This window comes from Mobula birostris, chromosome 4 (assembly GCF_030028105.1).
Source record: "Mobula birostris isolate sMobBir1 chromosome 4, sMobBir1.hap1, whole genome shotgun sequence".
Lineage (NCBI taxonomy): Eukaryota > Metazoa > Chordata > Chondrichthyes > Myliobatiformes > Myliobatidae > Mobula > Mobula birostris.
In genome coordinates this window covers 30,457,108-30,477,397 of record NC_092373.1, presented here as the reverse complement: position 1 = coordinate 30,477,397, position 20,290 = coordinate 30,457,108, and the positions used below count along the sequence as shown (strand labels likewise).

Genomic DNA, 20,290 nt, shown 5'->3' with positions numbered 1-20,290 from the left:
ACATTTTTACCCATCTTCACAATATGCATTTCAGGACCTAAGTGGACAATAAAATGCACCTGTAGCGATGTGCCACACACAGAGCTAGAAATAACGACTCGCAAACTGTAAGTTGCACTCGAGACTAGTTTATTCAAACTTCGTAGCACTGGCTTTTATGCAGTTCCGTTCCCGCCCTCTCCGGGTGGAAATGACGTCAGAGGTGCATTACAAAAGTCTCTTCCCGCGCGTGGGCTTCCTCCCCTTGCTGGTGAAGAAGACGGCCCAGCGCCATTTTGGGGCTGGCCTCTCTGCCGACGCACGCAGCATTTTGGGAGCCGGTTCGCCTGCGTAGAAAGCGGGTCGCCACACACCATTAATTTACCAGCACAGTGCAAAAGTATTTTTTATTATGTCCATTCAGTAGGATTTGTAACCTTCCCATCTTATTCTCATCAACTGCCCCAAAGTCCTTTGGGGTATGTTGTTCTGGGTTCTATTTTCAAATCTTTGAACAATGATTGAGGCTGAAAAATGGCAGAAAATGCATCGACATTTCAATAGCTTTGCTAGATGCCGAGTGGCAATTTGCTCTGAAACTACAAAGACTTTAGGTATACCTCATGTCAGCTCCTGTTTCATTGCTTAAGCAGAATTCGACAGTGAAGAAAATGAAATCATCTGCTATATTGTGAATTTTAATAGGCCCACTGAAAATTTGGCAATGGCAGCCAATATAATCAACACTTCAAGTATTTAGAAATTTAAAAAAAGATAATGAGTACAGAGAAAGGAACTGTTTGCTATTCTTTTTAATTATTATTGAATTCCACTAATTGATCTATTGATTCCAGGATTTGTTGTCGGTGTATAACCAACCACCGTTTCATGGGATTAAATCAATTTTAATTCATGCTACTATAAATATTTGCACCCGCCCATGACCATTGTGTATCTGGTGCATTCCAGCTTTCTCTGCACATCTCTTGAACATGCTAATGGCAAGTTGGAGGACATGAAGACAGAGAAAGATATTGAAGCAACTGTGTATTTGCTGCTTCTTGGAAGTTCTCTGTGGATCCTGACTGTTCATTCCCTGGGCACTCCATTCTAACTGAGGCACAAAGCAAGAATGATAGGAGCCCTTCAATCTCTAAGTGAGGTGGGTAGGAAGTTAGATCACCAATACACTTGACAGATAGGTTTAACTGGGTGTCTGCCCTAGAGGCACCAATACATCATGGTTCAAGAGCACAGGGACTATTTCTGCCAGCACTTCAGCTCCATGTTCAAGGAGACACCATCCACAAATATAAATATGTGGATATAATTGTGCAAATTATAAATAACAATAACAATAAGCAGAAGGTCAAAGATGTAATTGAGTGGCAAAAAGCCCGAAAAGATTGTCTTCCTCTTGTTAGCTTGCACCTTCTGTTATGTTGAATAGTGATGATATCTGTGTCAATCACCTGGGAATCTTGGAAGCAATCATAAATTAGACATTTATTATTAATAAATGACAGACAGTAATGGATTTGTAATTCAATAATATAAATGGCTAACTTGCATCTTTGATGGATCAGCAATTTTATATATTGAAGGAAGTAACTAGCTTTTGCATCAGGGCTGTGATGGTTTAACTCAATCTTTCTGTAGTGTCTGTCATCTCCTTGCTATTGCATTGTTACAGAGTTCAAGTTTACAAGAAAACATCCTTTAACGAAGGCAGTAGATGGCAATTAATAACCATGTCTGGTTCAATAAGGTGTCAAAACCTAACAGTAGTAGTGAGGTCGGAGATGGTATTAAACAGGAAATTAGAAATGTGTGCAATAAAGGAACAGCAGTTATAATGGGTGACTTCAATCTACATGTAGATTGGGTGAACCAAACTGGTAAAGGTGCTGAGGAAGAGGCTTTCTTGGAATCTATGCGGGATGGTTTTTTGAACCAACATGTCGAGGAACCAACAAGAGAGCAGGCTATTCTGGACTAGGTTTTGAGCAATGAGGAAGGGTTAATTAGCAATCTTGTCGTGAGAGGCTCTTTAGGTAAGAGTGACCATAATATGGTGGAATTATTCATTAAGATGGAGAGTGGCGTGGTTAATTCAGAAACAAAGGTTCTGAACTTAAAGAGGGGTAACTTTTAAGGTATGAGACGTGAATTAGCTAAGATAGACTGGCAAATGACACTTAAAGGATTGACGGTGGATATGCAATGGCAAGCATTTAAAGGTTGCATGGATGAACTACAACAATTGTTCATCCCAGTTTGGCAAAAGAATAAATCAAGGAAGGTAGTGCACCCGTGGCTGACAAGAGAAATTAGGGATAGTATCAATTCCAAAGAAGCAGCATACAAATTAGCCAGAGAAAGTGGCTCACCTGAGGACTGGGAGAAATTCAAAGTTCAGTAGAGGAGGACAAAGGGCTTAATTAGGAAGGAGAAAAAAGATTATGAGAGAAAACTGGCAGGGAACATAAAAACTGACTGTAAAAGCTTTTATAGGTATGTAAAAAGGAAAAGACTGGTAAAGACAAATGTAGGTCCCCTACAGACAGAAACAGGTGAATTGATTATGGGGAGCAAGGACATGGCAGACCAATTGATTAATTACTTTGGTTCTGTCTTCACTAAGGAGGACATAAATAATCTTCCAGAAATAGTAGGGGACAGAGGGTCCAGTGAGATAGAGGAACTGAGCGAAATACTTGTTAGTAGGGAAGTGGTGTTAGGTAAATTGAAGGGATTGAAGGCAGATAAATCCCCAGGGCCAGATGGTCTGCATCCTAGAGTGCTTAAGGAAGTAGCCCAAGAAATAGTGGATGCATTAGTGATAATTTTTCAAAACTCGTTAGATTCTGGACTAGATCCTGAGGATTGGAGGGTGGCTAATGTAACCCCACTTTTTAAAAAAGGAGGGAGAGAGAAACCGGGGAATTATAGACCGGTTAGCCTAACGTCGGTGGTGGGGAAACTGCTGGAGTCAGTTATCAAAGATGTGATAACAGCACATTTGGAAAGCGGTGAAATGATCGGACAAAGTCAGCATGGATTTGTGAAGGGAAAATCATGTCTGACGAATCTCATTGAATTTTTTGAGGATGTAACTAGTAGAGTGGATGGGGGAGAACCAGTGGATGTGGTATATTTGGATTTTCAAAAGGCTGTTGACAAGGTCCCACACAGGAGATTAGTGTGCAAACTTAAAGCACATGGTATTGGGGGTAAGGTATTGATGTGGATGGAGAATTGGTTAGCAGACAGGAAGCAAAGAGTGGAAATAAACGGGACCTTTTCAGAATGGCAGGCGGTGACTAGTGGGGTACCGCAAGGCTCAATGCTGGGACCCCAGTTGTTTACAATATATATTAATGACTTGGATGAGGGAATTAAATGCAGCATCTCCAAGTTTGCGGATGACACGAAGCTGGGTGGCAGTGTTAGCTGTGAGGAGGATGCTAAGAGGATCCAGGGTGACTTGGATAGGTTGGGTGAGTGGGCAAATTCATGGCAGATGCAATTTAATGTGGATAAATGTGAAGTTATCCACTTTGGTAGCAAAAATAGGAAAACAGATTATTATCTGAATGGTGGCCAATTAGGAAAAGGGGAGGTGCAAGGAGACCTGGGTGTCATTATACACCAGTCATTGAAAGTGGGCATGCAGGTACAGCAGGCGGTGAAAAAGGCGAATGGTATACTAGCATTTATAGTGAGAGGATTTGAGTACAGGAGCAGGGAGGTACTACTGCAGTTGTACAAGACCTTGGTGAGACCACACCTGGAGTATTGTGTGCAGTTTTGGTCCCCTAATCTGAGGAAAGACATCCTTGCCATAGAGGGAGTACAAAGAAGGTTCACCAGATTGATTCCTGGGATGGCAGGACTTTCATATGAAGAAAGACTGGATGAACTGGGCTTGTACTCGTTGGAATTTAGAAGATTGAAGGGGGGATCTGATTGAAACGTATAAAATCCTAAAGGGATTGGACAGGCTAGATGCAGGAAGATTGTTCCCGATGTTGGGGAAGTCCAGAACAAGGGGTCACAGTTTGAGGATAAAGGGGAAGCCTTTTAGGACCGAGATTAGGAAAAACTTCTTCACTCAGAGAGTGGTGAATCTGTGGAATTCTCTGCCACAGGAAGCAGTTGAGGCCAGTACATTGGCTATATTTAAGAGGGAGTTAGATATGGCCCTTGTGGCTACGGGGGTCAGGGGGTATGGAGGGAAGGCTGGGGCGGGGTTCTGAGTTGGATGATCAGCCATGATCATAATAAATGGCGGTGCAGGCTCGAAGGGCCAAATGGCCTACTCCTGCACCTATTTTCTATGTTTCTATGTAAAAGTCAGAACACATGATGCATTCAGTTTTTAAGTGTTTATTTACATTTAAGTAGATCACACTGTTTCTTTTGCTTCAACAAAATAATAATAAACTACTGTAATCAGGTAATTATTTACTTCATACAGTAGTAAATTCTAATAACAGTAAAACTGAAATACAAATGGAAAATGCTGAAAACTCTCAGCTGGTCAGGGAGCATTCGTTGAAAAAAATGGATTTAACTTTTCAGGTCTGACACCCTTCAACAGAACTGAAGAGGAGAGCAAGGAAATTAGATTTCAGTTCAAAGTTCAAAGTAAATTTATTATTAAAATACATATATGTCACCATATACAACAATGAGATTTGTTTTCCTTTGGGTAATCATAGTAAATACAAGAAACACAGTAGAATTGTTGAAAGACCACAGCCTTCAAGGCAATATGCTAAAGACAACAAACTGCGCAAATACATAAATAGAAAGAAAAAAGAAATAATCATATTAACTAAATGAATAAATTGAATTAAATTGACTTTATTTCTCATATCCTTCACATACATGGGGGAGTAAAAATCTTTACGTTACGTCTCCATCTAAATGTGCAATGTGTAATCATAGTAATTTATAATAAATTAGATAATAATTTACATTTATAATAGATGTAATATAGAGTCAATGCAATATAGAAATACACTCAAATTAGCGTGAGGTCATTAGGCTGATGGCGTGGTGGAAGAAGCTGTCCTGGATCCTGTTGCTCCTGACTTTTATGCTGCGGTACTGCTTGCCGGATGGTAGCAGCTGGAATAGATTGTGGTTGGGGTGACTTGGGTCCCCAATGATGCTACGGGCCCCTTTTACACACCTGTCCTTGTAAGTGTCCTAAATCATGGGAAGTTCACAACTATAGATGCACTGGGCTGTCCGCTCCACTGTCTGCAGAGTCCTGCGATTAAGAGAGGTACAATTCCCATACCAGGCAATGATGCAGCCAGTCAGGATGCTCTCAATTGTTCCTCTGTAGAAAGTTCTTAGGATTTGGGGGCCCACACCAAACTTCTTCAACAGTCTGAAGTTAAAGGGGCACTGTTGTGCCTTTTTCACCACACAGTTGGTGTGCATAGACCACATGAGGTCCTCGGTGATGTGGATGCTGAGGAATTCGAAGCTGTTTACCCTCTCAACCCCAGATCCATTGATGTCAATAGGGGTTAGCCCGACTCCATTCCTCCTGTAATCCACAACCAGCTCCTTTGCAACACTGAGGGAGAGGTTGTTTTCTTGACACCACTGTGTCAAAGAGATGACTTCTTCCCTGTAGGCCACCTTGTTATTGCTTGAGATAAGACCGATCAATGTAGTGTCATCAGCAAATTTGATAAATATAGAGCAATAAATATAGAGAACAGAGACAAAGGGTCCTTGAAAGTGACTCCATTGGTTGTGGGAACAGTTCAGTGAAGTTATCTCCTCTACTTCATGAGCCTGATGGTTGAGGGGTAATAATTATTCCTGAACCTGATGGCGTGGGTCTTGAGGCTCCGGTACTTTCTTCCTGATGGCAGCAGTCAGAAGAGAGCATGGCCTGGATGGGGTGGGGGGGGAGGAGGATTCCTTGACGATGGATGCCGCTTTCCTGTGTCAGCGCTCCGTATAGATTTACTCAGTGGAGGGGAGTGCTTTACCCATGATGGACTGGGCCATATCCATTACTTTTTGTAGGCTTTTCCATTCAAGGGGATTGGTGTTTCCATACCAGGCTGTGATGCAATCAGTCAATATACTCTCTGCTACACATCTATAGAAGTTTCTCAAATTTTCAGATGACATGCCAAATCTTTGCTAACTTCTAAGGAAGTAGAAGTTCCAGAGAAAGTGGGGATATATGGGAAGAATAAGAGAGTATTTCTAATAGAGTGAGACCAAAACGAGGCAATTAGAAGCAGATTGTGCTTATATTTTTTGTTATGGTTGAAAGGCATGCCCAGCAGACCAATCTACATTAATGCAGAGAGATAAGTCATGACTATGGAAGAATCACGGCAGAAATGACCAGTTCTGAAAGAGTGCGCTATCTAACTCCATCTGTAGGTTTGCAGATGGTACTACAGTAATGGGCCGTATCTCACATCACTGTGAATTAGAGTTCAGGAAGAAGATTGAGAAACTAGTGACAAGGAGTGCTAACAACAAAAGAACTGGTCATTGACTTCAGTAAGGGGGAACTGCTACCTAAAAGGTGTCAAGTTTGAGAGAGTTGATCATTTCAACCTCCTAAGAGAGAACATCAGCAATCATCTGTAAACAGAAGAAATTCTGCACATGCTGGAAATACAAAGCAACACACATATCTGGAGGAACTCAGCAGATTCAGGCAGCATCCATAGAAATGAACAAGCAGTTGGCAATTTAGGCCAAGACTTCTTCAGGATTGCAAAGGAAGGCAGAAGATGGCAGAATGAAAAAGGTGGGGGGAGGGAAAGGAGGACAAAGTAAAAAGTGTAGGTGAAGCCAGGTGGGTGGGAAAGGTAAATGGTGGTGATGAATGAATTGGATAGAAGATGAGAGTGGACCATAGGAGTAATGGAAGGAGGAGGGTCACTAAGGCAGAGAAGAGGTAAAAGGCCAAAGTTGAAATTAGAAGAAGAAGGGGAGGGAATTTTTCTTTGAAAGGAGAAATTGATACTCATGCCATCAGGTTGGAAGCTACCCAGATGGAATATAAGGTTTTGCTCCTCAATCTTGAGGTCTGTGGACTGACATGTCGGAATGGGAATTGGAATTGGAATTGAAACAATGGGCCACAGGGAATTTCTGCTTCTGACAGATGGAGCAGAGTTGCTCGATGAAATTGTTACCCAATTAACAGCAAGTCTCACCAATGTAGAGGAGGCAGCATCAGGAGCACCGGATACACAGACAACCCCAGTGAATTCACAAGTGAAGTGTTGCCTCACCTGGGAGGACTGTTTGGGTCCCTGAGTGGGGGTGAGGGAAGAGGTGAATAGGCAGGTGTAGCACTTTGCTTGTAGGAGAACTGCAGGAGACAGATTAGTGTGGATGGACAAATAGACAAGGTAATTATGGATCCCTGAAAAGCAGATGGTCAGGGGAATGTGGAGGTATGTTTGGTGGTGGGATCCCTTTGGAGAAGGCAGAAGTTGCAGAGAATGGTGTGTTGGATGTGAAGGTTAATTGGATAGTTGGAACTATCTCTGTTAAGGCAGCAGGAAGGTGGGGTGAGTACTGATATCTGGGAAATAGAGGAGATGCAGGTGAGGGTAACACCAATGGTGGACGGAAACTCCATTCTTTGAAGAAAGAGAGCATCTCTGACGCCCTGGAAAGGAAAACCTCATCCTGGGAACAGATGCAGTGGAGACGAAGGAACTGAGAAAAGGGAACGGCATTTTTACAGGAGATGGGTTGGGAAGAGGTTGTGGGAATAGGTAGGGTTTGAGATCTGCATGCGTGCATGAAGCAGCACCAAGGCAGTGGCAGAGGAAGAGTTGGGGAGCATTACCAGGGAAGTCTTGGAATATGAGATGTTCTACGTAGCCAATGAAAAGGCAGGCATAGTCAAAATGATGGTTTTACCAAAATTTTTATATTTATTTCAGAATATCCCTGTTTCTCTGACATAATGGCTCAGAAAACTTACCAACACCTCTACTTCCTCAGGAGGGTAAAGATATATGGCATGTCCCCATTGACTCTCACCAGTTGTAATTGTTACACCACAGAAAATATCCTGAATGGATGCATCATGTTCTGCCCGTGAGTGTAAGAAGCTGCAGAAAGAGATATACATAGCTTGATACATCACGGAAACCAGGAGATCAAAGATGTGGGAAATGGACAAGATGCGCACAAGGACTTTGTCCACCATTATAAAAAGGGGAAAGACACACAGGGGGAAGATACTTCAGAGATAATTGCATAAAAAGTCTCAACATCAGAGAAAATGCAACGTAAATGAAGGAACTGAGAGAATAGATTGGAGGCTGTGGGAAGCTTTAATGGACACTTGTGGCCAGCCATGTCTTGAGATAAAGACATAGAGAAAGGAGAGGGAAGGGAAGAGTCAAAATGGACCAAGTGAGGGTGAGACAGTTGAAAATGGAGACAGAAATAAGGAAAGTTTCGAGCTCTGCTTGAATGCAGAAATCATTGGCAACTCTATCACTGATATACTGGAAAGAGTTTAGGAAGTTAGCCTGGCTGTTCCTGAAACAAAAACTATTCCTCATATCCCACTAAAAGGCAGGCAACGCTTCACCCCAAAAGGGTGCCCATAGGCAGTTTTGATCTGGAGGAAATGAGAGGAGTTGAAGAAGAAATTCTCAATGTGAGGGCAAGTACAATGAAATAAATCAGTGTGCTGGGACTCATTTCAAGGTAAAATGATAGGGCCCTCAGATAATAAATCTCTAAGCTCTTCAGTTTTAAGATCAGTAGGCAATCAAAGAAGGATGAATCATAACTCCATTCACTGCATATGATTGTACAATACATCAGAAAGATCAATTCCATAATCTCATCATGTTTAGCTAGAGTAAGCAAGTTCTTCTACTTCAGTGCAAAGCAATCCATGAGCATATTAAACTAGTCTACTAATGTCTAAAGAGTAGCCCCATCGGGCAAGAGTGAAATGAAGGGTTAATTAGATGATGTCATACTATTGCATCATGATGAAAGCCGTTCAGTACAACCAGGTGGAAATTAAAATCAAAGCATTATCACCATTGATTACAATCTAACGAATAACCCTGAGCATGGGTACAATTAAACCAACTGCAGCATAGTGCTTTTACAGCACCACTGTTGCAATTTTGCCACTGTCTGTAAAGAATTTGTATGCTCTCCCTGTGATCAGGTGGGCTTCCTGTGGCTGCTCCTATTCCAAGGACGTGCTGTATAGGTCAATTGGTTACATATGTATAATGGGGCATTGTGGGCTTGTTGGAAGAGCATGTTGCCATGATCTGTCTCTAAGTATGTTGTTCTGTTTCCTGCCCAACCACTAAGAATTAAGTGGTGAAAAACAAAACCAAAATAAGAATGATGCAGCCAAGAGAGGTTTGTGACAGTCTGAGGTAACCAGGAAGGATTGTAAAACTATCAGTGGAGAGGAGTCAGGCTAGGTTTCCATTCAGAAGGTTTGCACAAAGACCTGTGAAGAAGAACAGTTCCTCCTCCTTGCCCATGAGCTGTTTGTTAAAATACGTATTCTGCTGGACTGGAATGCACCGGTCTTGAATTTGGCTGTTTCATTACCCATGCTTGGGCAATGTTAAATCCAAATGTCTGCCAAAATATCATGAGTAGATCTACCTCCCCAAAGCAGCAGATGTATTACACCCAACGCTATTACCATTAGTAAATATCACAGAATTTTACCTGGCTTCTACTCTCTCCTTCCCCTCAAGAGGATTTAAAATTATATTCCAACAACTCTATTGTAGAAAAAGCAGGAAGGAGATCCAGGAAGACATGTTAAAGTATTGCTTTAGTATTCTGCAGAGTAAGCAAAATGTATGAATATTATCGCTGCACATTAGGTATCAGATCAATCTTACTCATGCAGCTGTGGATAACATAATTTTCTCTGTTATGTACTTGGTATTTAAAGAGACCCTCCTGCAGCTTTTTTTTTAAATTAACCTCGATCAGAACCATTTTTAGTTGCTGTTCTAATTAATTCCGCACAAATGTCATTTCAAACAGGCCTGATGGTAAGTAGCCAAAAGAGCAAACATGATCTTGTTGTTGCTACACAGTAACACTGCAAAAATGCTTTCAATATCTTCATTTTGAAAATTGACTTCATTAAGGATTGTTGTTCACATCATTTTAATTTTTCTTAAATATTAATTTTGATTATTGATTTAACTTTTGTGCTAGTCTTAGGGGTTTGTAAACTTCCTGTGATTATGTATTAAACAGTCATCCACTGCTTAGCTCCTGAACACATATTTTAAACTTCCTTTTCTTTCTTTATTATGAGAGAGCTTGTTGTTCTTCAGGCAGCCAGCCTTTGAAAGCATGGGACAGCACAATTTACTTCAAGGAAATCGATGGGTGATTCACTGAGAAAGCCTCTAAAGTAGAAACGATCTAAGTAATAGCATCTGCAAAAAGGCAATGGAGATAGATGATAATGGCCAAATAAGACAAAGGCAAGGCTTTCTGTGACATAATTCAATTTCAAGACCCCACTGAAAATGAGCACATTCTTAAATGCTTTGACGTATTCTATGAGACGTTTCCACCTTCAGGAGAAATTATGCCCTTCTTTTAGTTATTGAAGTTATTGTTTGAAAATGTCACTTCTGATTTTCCATGTATACATCCTACTAAAGCCTATCCTGATTATTCATATACTCATATTGCACAAGAGATTTGAAATATGGAAGATTACCTTTGGATTGTGTGTTTAAAAAACAGTAGTGTAGTAATTGAATTTATGAGGTATTATGTTATTTCTGGCACTGATAATAATGCATTCATTTAGAAAAGGTGAAATTCTTTACTAAAATACGGCGCGATGGAATACCCAGTCAACAGCTTAAACATTTTCTAATTATGTCACTGTAAACAGTTCAAACCCAATGACAAATTGAAAAGCTCACATGAGATATCAAAATCCTGGAATCTATAAACTTCCCTTAATACATGCTGTAAAAATGTCTGCACTTTCCTTATTCCTATACTGGCTGCTTCTGTTTCAGCAGTATTAGAAGCTGCTTTTTGGTTTTATACCGTATGACTAAGGGAACACGGGCCATTATTTCAGCATCTTCAGAATCTCTTGTGTCCCCACTACTTAATATGCTACAAGTACCTACTGGGAAACTTGTGGTAAATACTGTTTGCAATATGTGAAACATCTACAAATTCTTTAAATACACTTACATGAAGTCATGGAAATTCAAAAAAACATTTATCTAAGTCAAATACATTGGCTAAGCTGGGCTGTCACCAATAGGCAGTGCCAGAGTGCCAGCTGGGAAAGGTGCCAACCAATGAGTTGCCCTGTTTCACTTATTGCACTAACAGACCTAGAAACACATTGCAGGTAACACTGCCATTCAGGAGACACATCAAAAACCAGACTCAGAGTTGCTTTTCAAAACTTTGGTGGAAGAATTGTTCACCTAGCACAGTCAGAATTTGGATCCATTCTATGAACATATAAACAAAATACTACAGAGACTTGAATTTTGGAATGCGAGCAGGGTATGCTGTGAAAATGTGGAAGGTGTCTGCAACAAGAATGCGTAAGGTCATTAACTTGAAGTGTCAACTTGGTTTCTCTCTCCATCCACTCCACCTGACTTGCTGGGTATTCCTGGAATTTTCTGCATTGTTTTCCTGGAAGATGAAATGAAAGGAGATGATGCGGGAAAACTCCAACAGGTCAGGAGAACCTGAGCTAATATTTTAGGCCATAGACTCTTTATCAGAACTGAGAAAGAGAAGAGCTACTTTTAGGTTGCAGAAAGGGTTGGTTGAAGGCTGCTAGGGCACCCTTCTGAATGGGAGGCTAGGATTTCCTAATTTACAGAGCCAAATGTTGAACAAATTACTGAAGGCATTTAGAACATAGAAATCTACAGCACATTACAGGCCTTTCGGCCCACAATATTGTGCGGACCATGTAACCTACTCTAGAAACTGCCTAGAATTACCCTACCAATTAGCCCTCTTTTTATTTCTAAGCTCCATGTACCTTTCTGAGGGTCTCTTAAAAGGCCCTACTGTATCCACCTCTACCACCATCGCTGGCAGTGCATTCCATGCACCCGCCACTCTCTGTGTGAAAAAATTACCTCTGACATCTCCTCTGTGCCCACTTCGAAGCACCTTAAAACTATGCCCTCTTGTGTTCGCCATTTCAGCCCTGAGAAGAAGCCTCTGGCTATCCACGCGATCAATGCCTCTCATCATCTTGTACACCTCTATCAGGTCACCTCTCATCCTCCGTCACTCTAAGGAAAAAAGGCCAAAATCACTCAACCTATTCTCATAAGGCAAGCTCACCAATCCAGGCAACAACCTTGTATTTAGAGAGACAGAGAAAACAGACAAAAGGATATGTTAAGCTGTGAATTGCAACATGAAGCTATGCCAAAATGACACAAGAATGATTTCTAGAAATATATGACAAATCTCTATATATCCAAGAAAAAGAAAATCTGAAATAATATTACATGTGGATAGTCTTACCATAGAACTAGCCTGTTCTCAATAATAGAAAAAGGAAAACAATTCAGCTGAAATCAGTGATTTAAGTAAACACAAGGGATTCTGCAGATGCTGAAAATTCAGAACAGCACACACAGAAAGCTGGAGGAACTCAGCAGTTCAGGCAGTATGAATAAACATTTGGTGTTTCGGGCTGAGACCCTTCATCAATGATTTAAGCACTGAGTCGCAAAGGCTGTAACATGTGCAGACTTAGGTGAGTGGTACTCCTCAGGCTTACATTGGGCTTCAGTGCAGGAGGACACAGACAGATAGGTCAAGGTGAAAGTGGGATGGAGAATTAATGTGTCAGACATCTGGAGGCTCAAGGTCATCCTTGCAGACTGAACAAAAATTTTCTGCAAAGCAGTCATCAATCCTCATTTGTTCTCTCAAATGTAGAAGAGATCATATTGCGAACACAAACACAGTACACTAGATCGGAAGATGTTGACATCTGGGAATATATTCACGTGAGAAGTTGCTTAGTGTAAATCTAATCAAAAGAGTTTTGATAGAGGGTCTTTGAGGTGAGACATTAACTCTGTTTCTCTTTCCAAATGCTGGTTAACCAAGCAATATTGATTTTTTATTTTACATTTGCAGTTTTTTTATTATTTACAACTGAGATATTTGTTTACACAAGAGATTCTGCAGTTGCTGGAAACCCAACAGCACCCACAAAATGCTGGGGGGAGCTCAGCAGGTCAGGCAGCATCTATGGAAATGAATAAACTGTTGATGTTTTGGGCTGAGAGCTTTCATCAGGAATGGAAAGGAAGGGGAGAGATGCCAGATTAAGAAGGTGGAGGGAGGGGAAGGAGGACAAACTCGGTGATAGGTGAAGCCGTGTGGGTGGGGGAGGGGTGATGAAGTAAAAAGCTGGGAGGTGATAGGTGGGTAAAGCAAAGGCTGGAGAAGAAGGAATCTAATAGGAGAGGAGAGTGGGCCATGGGAGAAAATAAAGGAGGAGAAAAAAGAATCTAATAGGAGAGGAGAGTGGACCACGGGAGAAAATGCAGGAGGAGGGGCACCAGGGGAGGTGATAGGCACATAGAGAAGAGGTATGAGGTCAGAGTGGTGAATAGAAGAGGGAAGGGGGAGGCAAAAATTACCGGAAAGAGAAATCAATGTTCATGCCATCAGGTTGAAGACTACCTAGACAGAATATGAGGTGTTGCTCCTCCAACCTGAGAGTGGCTTCATCATGGCAGAAGAGGAGGCCATGGACTGACATGTAGGAATAGGAATGGGGATAGGAATTAAAATGGTTGGATACCGGGAAATTCTGGTTTTTGCGTACGGAGTGGAATGTCAAAATGTACACTGGCTATATCAGAACCCAAGTGCACAGGAAGGACAGACTCCACTGTAGAGACAGCGACATCAGGTTTAATATCACTGGCATATTTTATATATAAATTTTATATATAAAACTGGCATATTTAATATCTCTGGCATATATATATATATATATATAAATTTTTAAAAAAGTTACATGAAAAATGATGCAAAAAACAGAAAGAATTAACGTGAGATAGTTCTCATGGATTCAATGTCCATTTAGAAATCAGATGGCAGAGGGGAAGGAATTGTTCCTGAATCACTGAGTGTGTGTCTTCAGGCTCCTGTACTTCCTTCCTGATGGCAACAATGAGAAGGGGGCATGATGGAGTGATGGGGGCCCTTAATAATGGACACAGCCTTGCTGAGGCACTGCTCCTTAAAGATGTCTTGGATACTACGGAGGCTATTATCCAAGATGGAGCTGACTAATTTTACAACTTTCTGTAGCTTATTTCGATCCAGTGGAGCAGCACCAGCCCATGCCCCCATACCAGACAGTGATGTAGCCAGTCAGAATGGTCTCCATGCTACATCTGTAGAAGTTTTCAAGTGTTTTAGGTGACAAACCAAATCTCCTCAAACTCCTGATGAAATATATCCACTGTCTTGCCTTCTTTATAGTTTTTTCTTTATAAGATATCAGTAGCTTGGCAAGGGACGCAGTGAGACGTAACATTCTCAAAACTAAGACCCTGCAATTACCGCTAATTGGGCGTTTCTTTAAATAATACAAATAACGTGGAATTCCTGAGCCTATCAGAATAAACTTAACAAGTTTAAACAAAAAGCACCGGCAGACCGCATTACAAAGAGCTAGTCACGAGAAAAAACACAAGGAACTCTAAACAATTAAGAACTTCCATTAAACAGCAATTAACCAATTAAGGTGCTCTAAAAACCTCAGAGCCCAACACTCTCCGGCACCCCGGACAAACCCAAAGAGCTCATTACAGCAGAGGTTCCTGACAAGCAATGTCTTGCTATGTTGATCATGTTTGTCAACGAAGTTTGCTATCATTCTATTTGATGTACAGACGAATCTTGGGCTACAAGCCAGTAGTTCTCTGAAAGTGGCAACACTGGTAGGTAGGGTATGGCATACTTGGCTTCATTGGTCAGGGCTTTGACGATAGGAGTTGACAAGTCAAGGTACAGATGCGTAAACTTTTTTTAGGCCCATTTGAAGTGCTGTGTGTGCTTCTAGTGAGCACATCACAGGGAAGATTTGGAAGCATTGAAGAGGTTACAGAAGAGGTTTACCAGGATGCTGTCTCCTGTATATAAGAGGGTGTTTGTTATAAGGAGAGGGTGGACAAATTTGAATTGTTTTTTCTGTAGCATCAGAGGCTGGTGGAGTGGGGGAGGGGGATGACCTGATAGAATTATGAGAGGCATAGGTAGTGCAGATAGTCAGAAACTTTTTCCCCAGGCTGGAAATCTCAAGTACTTGGGGGGTGGGGCGTATCATTTTAAGGTGAGATGGGGAATGTTTAAAAGAGTTTTGCGAAGTTAAGTGTTTTTTTACACAGGATGATAGTGGAAACAGTTATGACAGCTACATTAAAGAGGCACTTAGGTAGGATCATGAACAGACAGGGAATGGAGGGATATGGACCATGTGCAGACTTATGAGATTAGTTTAAATTGGCATCATGGTTGGCAGAGACATGATAGGTCAAAGGGTGTGTTCCTGTTCTGTTCTATGTTCGAGCTCTTTAATCTTATAAAGTACGGTGTATTAAATTTGCACACACCATACTTGTATTTACAGTGTTATATGTATCAAAATGTGACTTAATTTCCATTGACGTGTCCCCAAACGAGTATCATATTATTTTTGGATTGCCAGAAAATTTAAGGCTAGCAATGTCAACTCGGAGTCAAGGTTCCATTCCAGGGAATGAAGGTTAAAAACCTAGGCTGCAGTTCTGAAGGGAAACTATGCTCTCCGACAGAAGGCTTACCTGCTCTCTATCTCATGGACGGTAAAGGTATGCCGTAACAGTGTTCTAATGAAATGCTTAGAGTTTTCCCTGGTGTTCTAGACAACACCTTTGTTGTACTGACATCACTACAACAGGTTATTTGGGGGGATCTGACCAGGTGAAATCCGTAACCATTTTCACTTCAAAACTATAAGTACATACTAAGTGTACCTAGCGGACTACAGGATATCTTGAAATCATTAAAGGTGCAAGATATAAATGGCGGTCCTTTTCATTCTTTCAAGTGTATGTTGACAAGCATCTCTCCACTGACTGATCTGTGGTGAGCTACTTCTGAAGGAATGACTTGCCTGATCATATGCCTGCTTATCTTTATATAGTGTCAACAAAACCCAGACCCCACAGCGATGAATATGGCAAGAAGATACCACCTCCTAAACCAAGGCGTGACCCAAACACACAGCTCAGCACATCCTTTGATGAAACGTATGGCACAAAGCACAGTAGTCGAAAGTCAACCACTGGAGCAAGCAAAGAGAGTGTTTCTGGACAAGTCTTTAGTCCAACTAGGAGTACTGAGGAAGAAGAGCCTGTCTACATCGAAATGGTTGGAAATATATTACGCGATATTAAAAAGGAAGATGATGATCAAAGTGAGGCAGTATATGAGGAAATGAAGTATCCATTATTTGATGAGGTGGTCCAAGACTTCAAATGGGGCAGTCCAGGTCATATAGACCCTCATTCTCAGTGTCCTACTCCAACTGTGCCTGAAGTGGATATTACAAAGTCTTCAACCCCATCAAATCCAAAGGGCTTATTTTGTGAGATTCCACCTCCATTCCCAAATCTGCTCCCTCATCGCCCCCCTCTATTAGTGTTCCCGCCAGCTCCAAGTCAATGCTCACCAGCTTCTGACGAATCTCCTTTAACTCCTCTTGAAGTCATAAAGCTCCCAGTGCTGGAAACAAGCATATCTTATATCAAGCAAACTGGTGCTTCCCCATCATCTCTCCCTGCTCAGTCTTCCGGATACCAGAAAGTAGAAAAAGACTTACCATCTTCTCATGGAGTAAGTGCAACTGGAAGGCCCCCCTCCCCACCACTTCCATCAACTCTTTATAGGACGCCATCACCTCATGGTCTTCAATCTCATTTTAGTCACTCAATAACCCCATCTCCTGTCACTATGGGGCGGTCCATGACTCCATTAGGCCTAAAAAGACCCCCACCCTATGAGTCTATACATCCAACACCAAGATGCTCTTCCGCAGTGCCTCAGTCCACAGTGAAAACCCCAGTACAGGAAGGAGGAAAGACGGGAAATATCTCTTCTTCCCAAGGATCTGCGCATAGTGGGTCACGCTCCAGAACGCCAACCAGTCCCTTGGAAGAACTCAGCTGCCTCTTTACCTCAGGAAGGAGTCTATTGAGGAAATCAGCCAGTGGAAGGAAATCCAAGGAGCCAATGGAAAGTAAGTGATAATTTGGATTTACAGTTTATGAAAAATGATGATAACCTTAAGCTTAAATATTGTGGGTGTCCATTGAATGCAAGAGTACACTTTGAGTCCTTTCTGATATTTAACAAGTAAAGGAGCTGGTGTAAAACAAAGAATTAATAGATTATCTAGAGAAGCAAGGGGTATTGGCCTGTTGAAAGAAAGTAACACTGAGGCAGAAGATTAGTGTAATCTTATTGAATGGTGAAGACACATAAAGTGCTGACAGGATCATCCCTGCTTCCATTTCCTATGTTTATCTGTTCTTAAAACAGACTATCCTCAGTAAAAGTGGAGAGTTTAAAAAAAGTCAAACAGATGTTGTGCAAAGGTAAATCTTTTCCACTCTTCTAAGCAGCGTGATGATCCAATACATGTGGGATTAGACTGTTGTCTCCTCTTCAGCCAGATGTAGAAGAATAATTCTGGCTGTACTCCTGTAGGCATGCAGCCATCACAGAAATCTGTGCAACGCTCAATGACGAGTACAGAATGCTGTACTGTACCCAAACTGAGATTGCCTGTATCGATGCCAGAGAGAAAAAACATAGAATAATATTTCTTTCCCCAGCACCTGTGACATTCAACTTCACGAGGATGATGCTTGTCAAAAATAATAGGCTGGATGTTGATCTCCATGGTAAACAAACAACAGCAGCCTTGTAATACAGATGTTTTCTTTCATTTCTTTTACTTTTTTCCCATTATCTGGCTGTCACTAGAGAAAAACAGCATCTACTGCCCATTCCTAATTGTTCTTGAGAAGTTGGTGGAAAGCCATCCCGTTGCCCCACCTGTTTCCGATCATACTCAACAACTGTGATGGAGATATAATTCCAAGGTTTAGACTCAGCGATGCTGAAGGAATATGTCGTCATGTGGTGATAGTGTGGGACTTGGAGGAGAAAAGGTGTTTTTTCCCTTGTCCTTGTCCTTCTTGGTAGCAGACACTGCAGTTTTGTGGTACGATGTCAGAGCAATATAGGGGAATATTTGCAGTGCATTTTGTTTTTGGTAAATATTGCAGCCACTGTGGACCTGTGGAGGAGGGAAGGACTATTTACCTTGGTTGTTCAAGAGCCAATTGATCGGGTAGAATTATCCTGAATGACACTGGCGTGTTTACTACTGCTGACGATGAACTAATCCAGATTATTCTATCACATACCTGACTTGGAAGATCAAAAGTTTCTGCGGTGTCACTTGCTGCAGGATACCCAGTTAGGTTGCCCTCAGTATATTGACGGTAGCAGGTTCAGTGGTGGCAATGCCATTGAATGTCAGAGGTAATTCTCTGCCACAGAAAACAGTTGAGGCCAGTTCATTGGCTATATTTAAGAGGGAGTTAGATATGGCCCTTGTGGCTAAAGGGATCGGGGGGTATGGAGAGAAGGCAGGTGCAGGGTTCTGAGTTGGATGATCAGCCATGATCATACTGAATGGCGGTGCAGGCTTGAAGGGCCAAATGGCCTACTCCTGCACCTATTTTCTATGTTTCTATGTTCTATGTTTCTGTGTAAGGTCAGAGGAGGTCATTGTCCTGCACTTCTGTGACACAAAAGTTAATTGCTCTAGTCATCTCCTGTCAGAATGCGTCCATGGCCTTGCTTTGTGCTAGTATGGACTGTTTTGCTTACTAAGGAGACACAAATGGAGTCCAACTCCACCCACAAACATCGCTACTTTGGAGCTAATACAGGATGGAATGTCTTTGATGAAGTAGCTGGAGATGGTTGAGCCTAAGATTTTGCTCTCACGATCTCGATTAGTGATGTCCTCAGGCTGAATTGATTGACTTCCTACAACTACAACAATTTGCCTCAGTGAAATGTTTGACTCCAAACAACAGAGGGCTTTTCCCTTAATGCCTATTAACTTTAGTTTTTATGTTGGTTCCTTGATGTCCTTCTCAGGCAAAAGCTGCCTTGATATCAAGGGCAGTCATGCATACCTCTCCTTTGGAATTACGCTCATGTATTTATATGCAGATCAAGATTGTGACGAGGTCTGTAACACAGTGGCACTGGTGGAACTCAGATTTGGGCATCAGTGAGCAGGCTAATTGGTGGCTAAATTCTTCTGGATGGCACTGTCAATAACAGCTTCTGTCACTATGCTGATGAGTGTTAGCAGACTGATTGAGTGGTAATTAGTGGATTAGATTTGTCCTTCTTTTTGTGAACAGCACATGGGCAATTTTCCACACTCCTTGGTGGAGGCTGGTGCTGTAATTGTACTGGAACAGCTTGGCTGGAGCCGCAGATATTTCTGAGGCACGTCTTCAGTACTAACCTGGGATGTTGTCTGGATTAATGGTCTTTGCTGTTCCTGGTGCTCTCAGCCACCTCACATAGAGCGGATCGTACTTTGCTGGAGACTGGCTTCTGCAATGTGGAGGAAGCTAGGTTCGGTGTCTATTTGTAATTTACAGTTGAAGCTGGTTGAAACTACTTTACCTTTACCTGCAATGATTTTCCATCACTGAGTGTGGTGCCATTGTTGGAAGCTCCTCCTGGGGCCAACTGTTTGCCCTAGCACCATTCACAACTAAATGTAATCGGACTGCAGGGCTTCAGGGGGATTCGTTGGTGGTTTGATTGCTCAGGTCTGCCAATGAATCCTGCTGCTTGTCCATTGCATCTCTGATGTACAGTATGAGACATTCTATAACAATAATAACTTACTTACAGAGCACTTTTCATACAGACGAAGTAGTTTAAAGTACTTTACAATGGGATAAAGTGCAAACATGAAAATAAAAGGCAAACAATGTGAATGTAAAGCAAGGTTAAATAAATAGGCTTTGAGCTGACGTTTATAAGTGTCAATTGAACCTTCATCCCTTATAGCTTTAGGTATTGAGTTCCACAATTTAGGAGTGTAGTTCAAGAAAGATGGCGTACCAATTATCTTTTGAGGAAGGTTGTTTAAATT

The 20,290-nt window shown here is 41.6% G+C and overlaps 1 protein-coding gene across 1 annotated transcript in view; it reads left to right on the top strand.

Moving 5' to 3' along the window:
• The window catches only part of nyap2a (neuronal tyrosine-phosphorylated phosphoinositide-3-kinase adaptor 2a), a 221,739-nt gene that overhangs the window by 110,368 nt on the left and 91,081 nt on the right, over nt 1-20,290 (top strand). Inside the window, exons 3-4 of the mRNA XM_072254522.1 lie at nt 13,483-13,505; nt 16,235-17,329. Coding sequence (XP_072110623.1) covers nt 13,483-13,505; nt 16,235-17,329 — 1,118 coding nt within the window. The remainder of the gene's footprint in view (nt 1-13,482; nt 13,506-16,234; nt 17,330-20,290) is intronic.